We start from the raw sequence: 15,277 nt of genomic DNA, 5'->3' as shown, positions 1-15,277 counted from the left end.
AATGAGACAAATGACAGTCATATAAAAATTTGACAAAGATAAAACCAAAAAAGAAAGTTATAAAGCAAAAAAAAAGAAGAAAATTATACGGCAAAACTGCACTTAAAAATGAATTTTCATTTTGACAAAATAGTGTTTACCCTCTGGAAAACAAGGCTGTATAAACACAAGAATACTATTAATAATGATGTATTTCTGCACATAAATAGGAATGATGGTAAAAACCATAAATGTATAGATTCCAAGAGGTCATTTAACAAAATTCAACTTTTTAAAAATTTAAAACCTTAAAACATTTTGGTATGTAAAGCTTAAAAAAAACAAATTTAACCCCAAGAGCCAATGTTATGCTTAATGAACAAGCACTATAATTTAAAATTTTAAACGGTTCTAGAAATGCTGGTGAGAGTAATTTGAGTCAAATATTGTTTAAAAAATTACATAAAATCACTTCTACAATTGACAAGATAGTACAGCTTTTAAAATCCTTGTAAAAAAGGATTTCATGGACATAAACAAGTAGTACAAAGTTTGCAAGAAATGAGAAATACCAAAACGTGAATTATATTTTAAATAACAGTGATATGAAACTTGAAAATACAATGAAAAAAAAAAACACTCCATTTTTAAATAATGAGAAAAAAGTAGTAAGTACTTGGACATCAATTGAATTTGGAAGGTCAGATATTTATTCAGAGAAAAGTATAAGACTGTAATGAACCAAATAAGCAAGAATAAATGGAGACTTAGATGAAAAGATACTTGATAGTAAATAATATAATACCTAATTTAATATGTAGATTTAATTCAAAACAAATTAAGGTTTCTGAAAACTAGTTATAGAATATAATAAACTGAAAGTAAAATTTGCTTGAAAGAACAAAGAAAAAAAGGTTTTTAAAACTTTAAGGTAGGTTCAAATTATTATAAAGCAGTAGTTTTTAAACCAATATGCTAGGGATAAAGATAAGAATTGGCAAAAATGGAAATTCTGGAGATAAGTTAAAAATAGTGAAATAATTTAATGTATGTGCAACAAACCAGAAGTAATATCACCAAAGGAAAAATAAAAAAATTAATAAGAATTCTAGGACAAAGAATATCAATATAGAGAAAAATTAATTTGGATCACTATAAATTCCAGACAGGTTAAACAACCAATTAGTAAAAAGCATCAAAGAAAATTGAATAGTATATTTATGCCCAGATGGAGGACAGATGATTTTCTATTAAAAAAATACATGGAGGCTGGGTGAGGTGGCTCATGCCTGTAATCCTAGCACTCTGGGAGGCTGAGGTGGGAGGATTGCTCGAGGTCAGGAGTTCAAGACCAGCTTGAGCAAGACCGAGACCCCGTCTCTACTGAAAATAGAAAGAACTGATCTGGACAGCTAAAAATATATATAGAGAAAAAAAAATTAGCCGGGCATGGTGGCGCATGCCTATAGACCCAGCTACTTAGGAGGCTGAGGCAGGAAGATCCCTTGAGCCTAGGAGTTTGAGGTTGCTGTGAGCTAGGCTGATGCCACAGCACTCTAGCCTGGGCAATAGAGTGAGACTCTGTCTCAAAAAAAAAAAAAAAAAAAATGCATGGAGACTGTCATAAAAGTCAAGATAGATACGCTTGAAATATATACAATTAAAAGCCTTTTGTATCAAATTCAGCAAAATTACAGGATATGAGATAAGCACACAAAAATCAGTCATGTTTCTTCTATGCACCAGCAATAAAAATGTGAAAACAAAATTAAGAAAATAATTTCATTTACAATAAAATCAAAATAAGAAATTGCTTAGAAATAAATTTAATCAAGGCAGTGTGAGACCTGTACACTGAAAACATTGAAACATTGCTGAAAGAAATTAAAAATGATGTAAGTAAATGGAAAGACATCCCATATTCATAGATTGACAGACTTAATATTGTTAAGATGGTAATACTTTCCAAATTGATCTCCAGATTCAATGCAATTCCTTTTAAAATCCCAACCGACCTTTTAGTAGAAATGAAAAAGCAGATCTTGAAATTCACATAAAATCACAAAGGATTGTGAATAGCTAAAATAATCTTAAAGAAAAACAAAGTTGGAGAACTCATACTTCCTGTTTGAAAACTTACTATAATCAAAACAGTGTGATACTGGAATAAGGATAGACATATAGACCAATGGAACAGAATTGATAATCCAGAAATAAACCCATACATCTGTGGTCAGTAGATTTTTCACAAGGATACCAAGACTATTCAATAGGGAAAGAAGAGACTTTTCAACAAATGGTGCTGGGACAACTGTGGTCAGTAGATTTTTGACAAGGATACCAAGACTATTCAATAGGGAAAGAAGAGACTTTTCAACAAATGGTGCTGGGAAAACTGGATATCCACACACAAAAGGATGAAGTTAGACCTTACCTTATACCATATACAAAAATTAACTTAAAATGGATCAAAGCCTTAACTGTAACAGCCTAACCTATAAAACTCTTAGAAGAAGTCAGGGGAAAGTCTTCATGACCATGATTTTAGGAATGGTTTCTTAGATATGGCACAAAGCATGAGCAACAACAAAAAAACAGATAATCTGGACTTCTTCAAAATTACAAACTTTCGTGCACCAAAGGACACTACAAAGAAAGTGATAAGATGACTCACAGAATGGGCAAAAATATTTGTGAATCATATACCTGATAAGGGTCTAGTATTGAGAATATACAAAGAACTCTCATAACTCAACAACAACAAATAACTCAATTAAAAAATGTGCAAATGGGGCCGGGTGAGGTGGCTCACACCTGTAATCCTAGCACTCTGGGAGGCTGAGGTGGGAGTATAGCTCAAGGTCAGGAGTTCAAGACCAGCCTGAGCAAGAACGAGACCTGGTCTCTACTAAAAGTAGAAAGAAATTATCTGGACAACTAAAAATATATGTAGAAAAAATTAGTTGGGCATGGTGGCGTGTGCCTGTAGTCCCAGCTACTCAAGAGGCTGAGACAAGAAGATCGCTTGAGCCCGGGAGTTTGAGGTTGTTGTGAGCAAGGCTGACGCCACAGCACTCTAGCCTGGGCAACAGAGTGAGACTCTGTCTCAAAAAAAAAAAAAAAAATGTGCAAATGGCTGGGTGCAGGGGCTCGAGCCTGTAAACATTTTGGGAGGCCAATACAGGAAGATTGCTTGAGGCCAGGAGTTTGAGACCAGCCTGGGCAACACAGTAAGACCCTGTCTCTATAAAAAATTTTAAAAAATTAGCTGTGTGGTGGTACATGCCTGTAGTCCTAACTACAGGGGAAGCTAAGGCAGGAGGATTGCTTGAGCCCACAAGTTTGAGACTGCAGTGAACTACCATAGCACAACGGCACTCCATCTCTTAATAAAAAAAAAAAAAATACACAAATGACCAAAAATTACATAAAAAGAAGCTCAATGTCATTTGTCATTAGGGAAATGCAAACCAAAACCACAATGCAAACCAATACCAACTCACATCCACTAGGATGGCAATGTTAGAAGGAAGGAAGGAAGGAAGGAAGATAATAAGTGTTGAAAAGGATGTGGAGAAACTGGAATTCTCATGCATTGCTGGTGGGAATGTAAAATGGTGCAGCTGTTGTGGAAAACAGTTTGGCAGTTCCTCAAAAAGTAAAACGTAGAATTACCATATGACAGCAATTCCACATCAAGGTATATATCCAAAAGACCTGAAAACAGGTGTTCAACAAAAACTTGTACATGAATGTTCACAGCAGCACTATTCACAATAGCCAAAATGTAGAGAAAACCCGTATGTGCATCAACAGATGAATAGTGTACCCATACAAAATATACCCACACAACTGAGAATTACCCACCATAAAAAGAAATAAAATATTGATACATGCTATCCTCTGGCTGAACTTTGAAAAAATTATACTAAAAAAGAAGCTAGACACAAAAGGCCACATTTGTATGATTCCATTTATATGAAATACACAGAATAGGTGATCCCATAGACATGGAGAAAGAAAGCAGATTAGTGGTTGCCAGGTGCTGTGAGCAGCAAAGGGAGTAACTGTTTAATGGGTACAGAGTTTTCTTTTGGAGCGATGAAAATGTCCTGGAACTAGATAGGAGTGATGGTTATACTACATTGTGAATGCACTGAATGCTACTTCGGTGAATTTTATATGTATTTTACCACAACAAAAAATTATTTTTAATTTAAAAAACTTTTGTATGATAAAACATAATAAAGTCTCCTATCAGGAAAGACAATAGGTAAGGAAAACTGTGATTAAAGTAACTTACAAAAGGTTAGCATCTGAATTATTTACAAAGACTTGATACAAACATACAGAAACAATCTACAAAGTTCTCAGGTTAAGTGATCAAAACTGATGCACAGATTATATACCAATAAATAATTATAATAAAATTCCTCACATAAAAATAGGTTGCCACAAAGTAAATGCTAATTAAAACCTATCTAAGAAAACACTGTATTCTAAATATCTTATAAAAGAGATAAAAATCAATGTGCCCAGGCTACAGGGAAATAATAAACTTAAACATCTCCAGTGACACTATAAACCTGTTCTAGAGAACAACCTGACAATATGTAACAAGAGCTATAAAGCTAGTCAAGTGCTTTGACCCAATAATTTCATTCTGAGGGCTATACTTCTAAAGGAACACCCAAAGTAGGAGGAATAGGAAGCAATTAAAAAAAAAAGATGGGCCAGGCGCGGTGGCTAACGCCTGTAATCCTAGCACTCTGGGAGGCCGAGGCGGGTGGATCGCTCGAGGTCAGGAGTTCAAGACCAGCCTGAGCAAGAGCGGGACCCCGTCTCTACTAAAGATAGAAAGAGGTTATATGGACATCTAAAACTATATATATAAAAAAAAAAAATTAGCCGGGCATGGTGGCACATGCCTGTAGTCCCAGCTAGCTACTCGGGAGGCTGAGGCAGAAGGATTGCTTGAGCCCAGGAGTTTGAGGTTGCTGTGAGCTAGGCTGACGCCACGGCACTCTGCCCAGGGTGACAGAGCAAGACTCTGTCTCAAAAAAAAAAAAAAAAAAAAAAAAGATGGTCACAGTCATGACATCTACAATGAGAAAATACAAAATAATCTAAACAATCAATAAGATAGTCCTAAGTGAATTATTATTATTGCCTAGCACAATGGAATATATGTATATATTAAAACTCAATAGGCTCTTTTCAAAATAAATTGTAGAGAGTAACAATTTCCCGGTAACTACTTCTAATCACTTTCTTTACTCAAAGATCAGTTTAAAAAACACAGGGTAAGGCAACAATAAAAAAATTATGGGATAAATATGTTCATTTATTTTTTTATTTTTGAGACAAGGTCTTGTTCTGTTGCCTAGGCTGGAGAGCAGTGGCATGATCATAGTTCACTGTAACCTTGAACTCCTGGGCTCAAGCAATCCTCCTGCCTCAGCCTCCTAAGTAGCTAGGACTACTAGCTAGTCCTACCACTAACTAGGACTATTAGCTGCCACCATGCCCAGCTAATTTTTTTAATTTTTATTTTTTGTAGAGATAGGTAGGGTCTTACTATGTTGCCCAAATTTGTCTCGAACTCCTGGCCTCAAGCAATTCTCCCACCTCAGCCTCCCAAAGTGCCTGGATTACAGGTATAAGCCACCACACCCAGCCTAAGATATTTTATTTGTTATGTTCTTATTGTATACCTTTTCTTATTGAGATGTAAATTGTCAGGCCAATCTCCCAATTTAATTGAGGAAACATTTTTTCACTATATTTAAAATGTTAGCTACATTCTTGTAAATAAAAATGTTTTTCATACAATACCTTGGTCAAGATATGCTTTAAAATATCAAGGAAGGGGGCCAGGCGCAGTGGCTCACACCTGTAATCCTAGCCCTCTGGGAGGCCGAGGCAGGAGGATCGCTCGAAGTCAGGAGTTCGAGACCAGCCTGAGCAAGAGCAAGACCCCTTCTCTACTAAAAATAGAAAGAAATTGTATGAACAACTAAAAATATATATAGAAAAAAAATTAGCCAGGCATGGTGGCACATGCCTGTAGTCCCAGCTACTCAGGAGGCTGAGGCAGAAGGATTGCTTGAGCCCAGGAGTGTGAGGTTGCTGTGAGCTAGGCTGACGCCATGGCACTCTAGCCTGGGCAACAGAGCAAGACTCTGTCTCAAAAAATAAAATAAAATAAAAATATCTGTGTTCTTAGAATAAAGTAAGCAGTAAAAAAGAAAAAAAGAAAAAAAATATCAAGGAAGAAAAGCCAATTAAATGTATATAAACTATATATTCACAAATATGTAGAAATGTGAATAACTGTTGTGAGGACCAACAAAAATACCTTGAATAAATTGACAAATGTGACATTGTCCAGTTCTTTGTCTACAAACAACTTGTGTACAAATAACTGCCTAAACACTACTCTGAGCAGTTGCTACCACAGAAGCCATCATAAAAACCAAACAAAGACAAACTGGAGCTTTTAGAGATCCTATCTATTCAGAGGTGAAGGTGGAAAGAAGCCATGAAAAGCAGAACCAGTGAGAAACACAGTTTAGGGGAGCCGATCTAAGGAACACTCTCCTGCCCCAAATTCTCTCTACTACCAAAATTTTTTCTTATACTTCCTAAGACCTAAATGAGGCAAACTACAATTGGAGTGTATGGAGGAGGAAGTGGTATTGAACCTTCCACTATAGCAGTTTCTCCAGGGTATGTTTCTCCCAGAATGCTCCATTTTTCAAAACTATATATCTTCCCTCCCTTCTAATCAAGTTTTCATTCATTAGCCTACTAAAATATATCTTCTCTCATTTCTCCAAGGAAGTTTAGTCATAACATTTCTTAAAAAAATGAACTCACCTGAAATTTATTAGTTAACATTGAGAGCATGAGAAGCTTTTTCAAGTTTTCTTTAAAATAGTATCTATCCATTTAAAACCTGCTTTTCTTTTAAATTCTAACACTTTCATATCTTCTTTTTACATACACATAACTTCACTACACATTCATTAGGTAGAGATTATAATAATGAAGACCTTAATTCATATTTTACTTAACGAAATCTTTTTTGCATAATATTCATCAATTGATTCTTACTTTGCTTCAATTTATGGAAATCACTGACTCTATCCTTGGTAGCCTGCTTTAGTGTATCTGTTTGAATTCTGGGTTCACTCTCCAAGTTTGAGCCTGGAATTAAACGCTGAAGAGGACTGGAAGGGTTCTGTTTTGAAGTACCAGGGTTTCCATTGTGGTTTATGTGTGAATCTGTGGCATAAAAACATCAAATTAAAAGAATGTTAATTCTTTGACAGAGGATTTTCACAAGACCTGCTTTAGAAAAGCTAAGACACACTGTTGTCTAACACTGGGCAGTCACATAGCTTTTTTCATTTAAGCTTTATTCTAATTTCTTTAATCAAATCTTATAACCAATGTGATTTTAGCTGTGAGAAGTTTACTAATTCTCAGGTAAGTATCTCTACTAATGATTATAAACCTATTCACCAAAAATATATAGTAGAAACCCAAAGATTAATATTTCAATGATACCCGTATCTTTTCCCCCCTCCAAATTCCATACTGCTGTCAGAAATCTCCAAAATCTAGTAAGGCTTTTGAAATTTCTAATCTCTAAGTCATCTTCATCTATATAGTGACTCACAGTTGTTGACTCTTGATTCTTCCATAGCAGTATCTCCTGTATATAACCTCTCCTTCTCCCACCTCCCTTTCTTTCCCCATCAAAGTCTTGATGTAGATCCTTATTACAATGAATTTTGGATTCAGAAACTCCTATGCCACTCTGATTCCTATATCTTTCCCTTCCATCATCTCCCTTAAGCAGCACCCTTAAATTATATCGATTCTCAGTTTAAAGGAACATTTCTATAAAATCAAATAGGCATTCAGTAGGAAACAAATACATTCATAAATATGAAGTAAGGAATTTAATATAGGGGGGCAAAGTAATTTATAGAAGGCCTCCATGAAATAAATTTGAACACATTTTGAAGAAGGTACATCTATATAGCCTAGTGAAGATGAAAAGAAATCTAGTCCAGAGTGGCAAACAAATAATTTTTCTGCTTTTTAGAAAAAGACTGTTAACAATCCATTAGACAAAGTGCAATTTTAGATGATTATTTCTCCCTGAGATTTTATCAGTAATTAAAAAATGTGTAACATTAACTCAAAGAATGAATGCTATGTCACTATGCTGCTAAATGACATGTTTTATTCACTGTATAATATATAATAGTACATGACCAGTAAATTGGTTTTCCCATGAAATTCTAAAATAAGACCTCATACCTGGAGCCATATTTGGGGAGAGAGGTTGTCCAGTTGGAAGATAGGAGATTGCTTGATGACTTTCATGTTGAGAAACTGAAATAGGGGGCTTCTTTAAAGCTACAAGAAAAAAAATAAACCCATATGATTCTCATCATCTTACTGATATTATAATTTCTAAAAACCAACTGCGATGAATCTATTTACTTTGCATTAATTAATTCTATGTTTATTCTATTTTATAATCCTTATAGTTGGTATATTGACAAAATGATACATTGTACTATCCATTACAGGTTTTACTAACCAATAAATCTCACAAGAATATAAACTCCATGACAGTAAAAACTCTTGTCTTGTTCACCACTGTATCCCTAACATCTAGAATAGTGCCTGACACATAAGAGGAGCTCGATGAAGATTTACTGAATGAATAAATAAATGAATCTCTTCAGATACGATGATTTCCAATAGTGAGACCTCTTTAGATAGTACTAATAAAAATTGACATTTACAGATCAGGTAAGGCCTTAAGAATATGCTATTATTAGTTGCTTAGGTTTTAAATAAAACCTAAATATGACTAATTCAACAAGTTGAGATTTTATTTTGAAGATGGAAAATTTAAGTTGTGTGCAAAGGGCTTTACTAACAAAGATGCACATACTTATAGCTGAAGTTTTCTTTTCTCTTAACAAATAAAGGGAACAGGGAAAAAGATGATTTTTCACCTACTACTACTTACTCCACTCTATCCTCGGCAGCTTAACATGACAGAAAGGCAGATAGCAAAGAAGGAAACTAGAGAGAAGAAAAACAGATAAAAAGAAAAAAAAATAGAAAGCCTCAGCTATAAGATATGGTTAGTGCCATGCTTTATTCCTCTAAGACTTTGGTGTAAGTAAGTAAGTAAATAAATAAATAAATAAAATTTTAAAAAGACTTTGGTGTGGAAGAGACAATGCTATGTGTTCCCATTTCATTATATTTTTCCTGGGCACAGGAAAAGATCAACCTTCTTCTGTGGTTAGGGGCCAAGGGCCCTTGCTTTTGACCTTGAGGATATAGGTGAAACTGAATGTGCCATTTCTAAGTCTGGCAATAAAATCTATGCAAATCACCTACAGTCTCTCTTCCCTTTCTGCCACAACTTAGGAGGCTACATACGAAGATGGTGGCATCATATGATAAAAGTGGTCACTGCTTGGAGAAGAGCTGCAAAGAGAGCCACCCAACCTGCATCAGACAGTAAGATGAACAATAAATAAACCTTTATTGTTTTAAGCCACTGCAATTTGAGAGTTGTCTGTTAATATATCACAGAATAGTTAATCCTAACTAATATACACACTTGGGTTATTTTTATAATCCTCAAAGTTTATTTCAATATTTCATTTATTATTACACAGTTTTCTAAACTTAAGGACCCAAGAATTTTAAAATTCACCCTAAGCACATCACTCAAACTTACAGAAATCTTACTATGTTACCATTGCCTTGTCCCTATTGCCATCTGCAATATCCAACACCCATTTTTGCACATAGAACAGCTAAATAACAATAATCAACTAACATGTTAAAAGAGGAAAACTTTGCCAAATTTAACAATACAATTTTGACTTGCTAAGAGACTCTGAGGACACTAAGCAGCTGGCAGATATAGCTGGAAAGAGAAATCAGTCACAATCCACAAATTTGTTGATCACTATTGGACCTTAGCAGGCCCTTGCACAAAACAAACCAGACAACAAAGAGAGGTGCCTCCATTACAAAACAGTGATATTACAAAAAAGTGATCATTCATGGTCTTAGATTTATAATATAATAATAACCTGAGCCTCTTGCTCAAGAACTAGGTTACTACCTGAGGCAAAAGTATGATTTTAGATAGAAAAAAGCTGGATTAAAAATGGCCTTAATAAAAGTTTGGAACTGATATAGCAGCAATAGAGTAGCACAATGGAGTCCTCATATGTTTAAAAATATACTTTTAAATGTAACGTATAAATACTTTTGTTTCTATGCTTTTACTTTCCATTTTGTTTACTTTCCATTTTGGTTTCCTTAAAAAATTCCTTTTAACAAACTACAGCCTTGTTTTGTTGAACTAAGGAGAAAGGTGATTTATTTATATGTAGGATAGGATAGTTAGAGGATTTCACAGAGGCCAGAAGTAATGGTTATAGTTAATGATACTCAAACAAATGAAGAACTAGAAAAATGCTAGTGGACTTGGAGACAATGAGGAGTTAGTACTCCAAAACTAGAGTCACCCTCTAGGCTGGGCGTAGTGGCTCACGCCTGTAATCCTAGCCCTCTGGGAGGCCAAGGCGGGTGGATCACTCAAGGTCAGGAGTTCGAGACCAGCCTGAGCGAGACCCCGTCTCTACTAAAAATAGAAAGAAATTATCTGGCCAACTAAAAATATATATAGAAAAAAATTAGCCGGGCATGGTGGTGCATGCCTGTAGTCCCAGCTACTCGGGAGGCTGAGGCAGTAGGATCGCTTAAGCCCAGGAGTTTGAGGTTGCTGTGAGCTAGGCTGACGCCACGGCACTCACTCTAGCCTGGGCAACAAAGTAAGACTTTGTCTCAAAAAAAAAAAACAAAACAAAAAAACTAGTTAGGTTCTATGGCTTTGGAAACTGAGAAGGTGAAACATAATGCTAATCCTAGGTACATGCTCTACCCCTTAACTATTGCAGAACTATATTTTAAGACAGTTCAGCACTGCTTTGCTGTAATTTCTAGCATAGTCCCAGCTATCTTAAACAAAACTGTCAATAACATATGAGTCTACTTTAACATTGTAAGGATGTGTTCTTTTCTTTGCGTCCTCTTTGGGATTACTGCCTCTATAGCCAATAGGACACCACATATACACTAGAACTTGCACTGACATTAAGAATTTTGGCATAAACTACTTCAGGGAGAAAAGACAATACTCAGGAAATGGAATAGCAAGGAGATAACAAATAAGGTTATAATGATATGAAATAACCATAATAGTAACAACAGCAGCTAAGATTTATACAGTGCTTGCAATGTGCCAGGCACTGTTTTAAGTGCTTTATATTTAAATGTCACAATCCTATGTGGTTGGAATTGTTATTATCCTATTTTATAAATAAGGATAAAGGCAAATAAATGGTTACATGCTTGTTAAAAGATAGAGCCAAGGATCTGAATCTAGGCAATTTGACTCCAGAGATCATTGCCTCACCACCAAAGGTAGCCTGAGAATTCAACCACACACATTTACTGGGCCCCTGCTATATGCAAGGCAGCATATAGGAAGCTCAAGGTACAAAGATATGACATGGCTTTCCTTTGTGTTTGTATCTGACTGATGACACCTCAAAGTGTCCTTTAACCAGTTACTGTATCAAAGTAATCTTTATACCCAAAATACTTTTCCAAATTAAGGATAATTATTATGAAAAATATAAGCAAAGCACCAATAGTTTAAAGAGGCTCAAAAATTAATCCATAGGAAGGCCTCTAATATGCCATGACAATGTAGACAAAGTCTACAGATACAGATGTTTAAATTTACGTGAACTGTATATATATTTTTAGTGTTTTTACCACTTCCAAACTATAATGATGCAATCATTATGTGAGTTAACATGGCAAGTTCATATGGTAAAATCAGATATGAATTTGTTGGCATCTCATCAAAAGCAGCATTATTCATGCTTTTTAATTCTAATAAAATGGTTGTGCACTTTTTTGAAATTAATGAAGCAGAAGAGCCAAGACAGGATTTTTGTCCTGCTGGAGCGATGCATGTATGAAAGACATTTGAAAACCTCTGTCTGATAAGGACAATATTCCTAATAATGGTCAAGACAAGATCTTTTGTATTCCTATTTCATTTTATCCTAACTCTGGAATTTTCTGGTGGCCAAATAATAAATTATGACCAATGAGAAAATAAGCTGAGACATTACACATTTAGACTAGTGATGATAAAAAACTAACTTGAAAACTATGTGGAAATGAGTAACAAAGGTTAAAAATTATGTATTTAAATGTAAACAATATATTTTTGTAGACATATCACATGAAAATAAATGCATACAAGCAGGTAACCAACCCTTGCTCATGTATCTGAATAGAGTGCTTGTATATACCAGAAACCTGCAGAACTATCCTTGGCAAAACTTTCGGGATAGTGTAAAAAGTAAATAGGGGCAATGTAAAGAGATTAATGAGCCTAAAATTCAGTGAGTTTAGGACTAGAGTAAGTGCTACAAAAATTCAAAAGCATAATACATAGTCCCTGTTCCGAACATTTCTTTAATGTCTAAGTCAGTGGTTATTAAACTTTATATAAATCAAAACCACTAGGAGAGCTTCTTAACACAGAAACTGCTGGGCTTCATCCCCCAAAATTTCTGATTTAGGAGGCCTGGAATAGGACCTAAGAATCTGCATTTCTAATAAGTTCCTGGGTAATGGTGATAACTGCTGGTCCAGAGATCACACTTTAAGAATCACTGGAGGGCCGGGCACAGTGGCTCACGCCTGTAATCCTAGCACTCTGGGAGGCCAAGGCGGGTGGATCGCTCTTGAGGTCAGGAGTTCGAGACCAGCCTCAGCAAGAGCGAGACCCCATCTCTACTAAAAATAGAAAGAAATTATCTGACCAACTAAAAATATATATAGAAAAAATTAGCCGGGCATGGTGGCGCATGCCTGTAGTCCCAGCTACTCGGGAGGCTGAGGCAGTAAAGATCGCTTGAGCCCAGGAGTTTGAGGTTGCTGTGAGCTAGGCTGACACCACGGCACTCACTCTAGCCGGGCAACAGAGCGAGACTCTGTCTCAAAAAAAAAAAAAAAAAGAATCACTGGATTACTTTATTGCCTTATAAACAAATCTTGCTCATTCTAACTCTATTATTTTCAAATTCATGTTATTACTTTTGCCCTTATCTTTATTTTAGGGGAATATGCTATGAAATTGAAACCTACAAGAATATAGACATAAAAGAACTTGAGAAGATAACAAAATTATGCAAATGAAAGGACTAATACTTCATTGGTTTGGACCTCAAACAGCAATTTCAGTCATGCACAACTAGCTATAATCACGGAAGTAATTACTGAGATTGAAAAGGAATAAAAACAACCAAGAACAGCAAAGATGTGCTGTTACTTCTAATTTTTCCACAATAATAAATTGGAGGCAGCAGGGAGGGGTACCATAATAGCCAAGAAACATAGAAATGGCAAGAAAAACAAAAGACGTGAAGAAAAAAAAAACAAATGGGATTAAGATAGTTGCAAGTGGGATCAGGACTTCAAGTGAAAATGGGTAAGAAGCAGACACATTAATGAAGAAAGAGATATACTATGAACAGAAGTGGCCATAAAAGAAGAAAAACAAAAAATAGTGAATAAACTATCCAAAGGTGTGGGGTAATTCACTGAAAGGACAAGCCAAGCCCTAAAATCTAAATAACTCCTGTATGGATACTACTATGCCACATTCAACACAGCAATCTGGGCACATTTAGTATGAAAGAAAAGAGCCATGTATACTTTTCATAAACATAAATGACTCTAACACAGCACAACTGCCATGAGCAATAACCCTCAGTCATCAAGATTCAAATATGACTGACTCTTATCAAGGCAGAAAAGAAGCATTTTCATATGTTTTAGCAAAAAATTTTCATAAAAGTTGTATTCAAAAAGTTTTAGCAATTAATGGGTAATTAACTAGAAATATCAATCATCTAGATATTTGTGGCTCTTCCAAGTGTTACCCAAAAAGAGAATGAGGTCACATGAAAAATGTGATCACTTTAGTTGAATTCTCTAATAATTTTTACTTACCACTGGGAGGATCATCCATTTTTGCTAGGTCATTCTCTTCTATTCCGGGCATCCCTGCATCACCACCTCGTTTGACTTGTTCTGCCCAATTAACAAAAAGATGTAATTCTATATTTTTTCCCACATAAACTGAAAATGTTTAGAAACAATCAGTTTCTAAAGCAATAGGCTACATTAACTGAACATATTTATATCTTGAAATTTGAAACAATGCAGATATCTAGTCATATCTGAACTACAATCCAAATAATTTTCTTTATGATTAAAAATGTTCACTTCAAAATGGGAAGAAAAAGTCAATATCCTATTAACACAAAATAAAATAATAACAATACCTTTGCCATGTGGAATATGATTGCTTGAGGGTTCTTCATTCTTATCACTCTCAGCTACTTTTGGAATATTTTTAGGTACTACTTGATCATTTACACCCAAGTCTTTTCCATTATTTGATTGAATCTTGTGGGCCTCTTGCTGTCAGATAAAGATTTAGGAACAGTAAATATTTTTCAGTTCAAACTGTTAAACCATTGACACAACTATTAAATGTTCTGAAATAGTTCATCTTTTAAAACACATATCATAGATTCACATTCTGAACACTTGGTTCCTTCTATACCACAGTTCTGTCAAATTCTGAACATTTAGAGATGTGAGATATAATAATATTTTCTGTTCAGTTTTTATACTTGATATAAAGTCAAGGAATTAACTAACACTTGAAAGTTTCTCATTAGAGTAAATAGCCTAAAATGTTAGGCAGTTAATTCTCTTTGGCTATGCTGAGGGAGTGATTCTGCAAGACAGCCTGCTGAACACCGTGGGTTGCTGTGGTGGCCTACAGAGTCAAGCAAAACTGTCCTGGGTGTTTTAGCAGGGTGGGTTCTCTGTAGGCTATGTTGGAATCAAGCAGGATGGCACACAAGAGGAGGCTGGCACATAGGTGCTCCTTCAAGTGTGATAGATGGCTACTGAGATTGTCAGGCTTTTCCCCCAGGTGGAAATAGCAAGGGTGAAAAACATGCAATCTTTTTCCTAGGTATACTGGCCACCTATGCCTAACAAGTAATGACAGGACAGTACACAGGTCAGCGCTCCCTCCAACTTGTTCCTAACCCTATCATCTGCTTGGAAACTTAAA

General features: G+C 35.3%; 1 protein-coding gene across 2 annotated transcripts in view; it reads right to left on the bottom strand.

The window, feature by feature from the left end:
* Positions 1-15,277, bottom strand: part of GOLM2 (golgi membrane protein 2) — an 87,316-nt gene that overhangs the window by 27,046 nt on the left and 44,993 nt on the right. For both annotated transcript variants that reach the window (XM_045528026.1, XM_045528032.1), the window contains exons 5-8: positions 14,472-14,610; positions 14,137-14,217; positions 8,314-8,412; positions 7,096-7,266 (exon numbers count right to left, since the gene is read on the bottom strand). In XM_045528026.1, the coding sequence (XP_045383982.1) occupies positions 7,096-7,266; positions 8,314-8,412; positions 14,137-14,217; positions 14,472-14,610 (490 nt within the window). The remainder of the gene's footprint in view (positions 1-7,095; positions 7,267-8,313; positions 8,413-14,136; positions 14,218-14,471; positions 14,611-15,277) is intronic.

This window comes from Lemur catta, chromosome 1, assembly GCF_020740605.2.
Source record: "Lemur catta isolate mLemCat1 chromosome 1, mLemCat1.pri, whole genome shotgun sequence".
Taxonomy (NCBI): domain Eukaryota; kingdom Metazoa; phylum Chordata; class Mammalia; order Primates; family Lemuridae; genus Lemur; species Lemur catta.
Note: the sequence above shows the minus strand (reverse complement) of the source record. Positions and strands in the feature narration are given on the sequence as shown.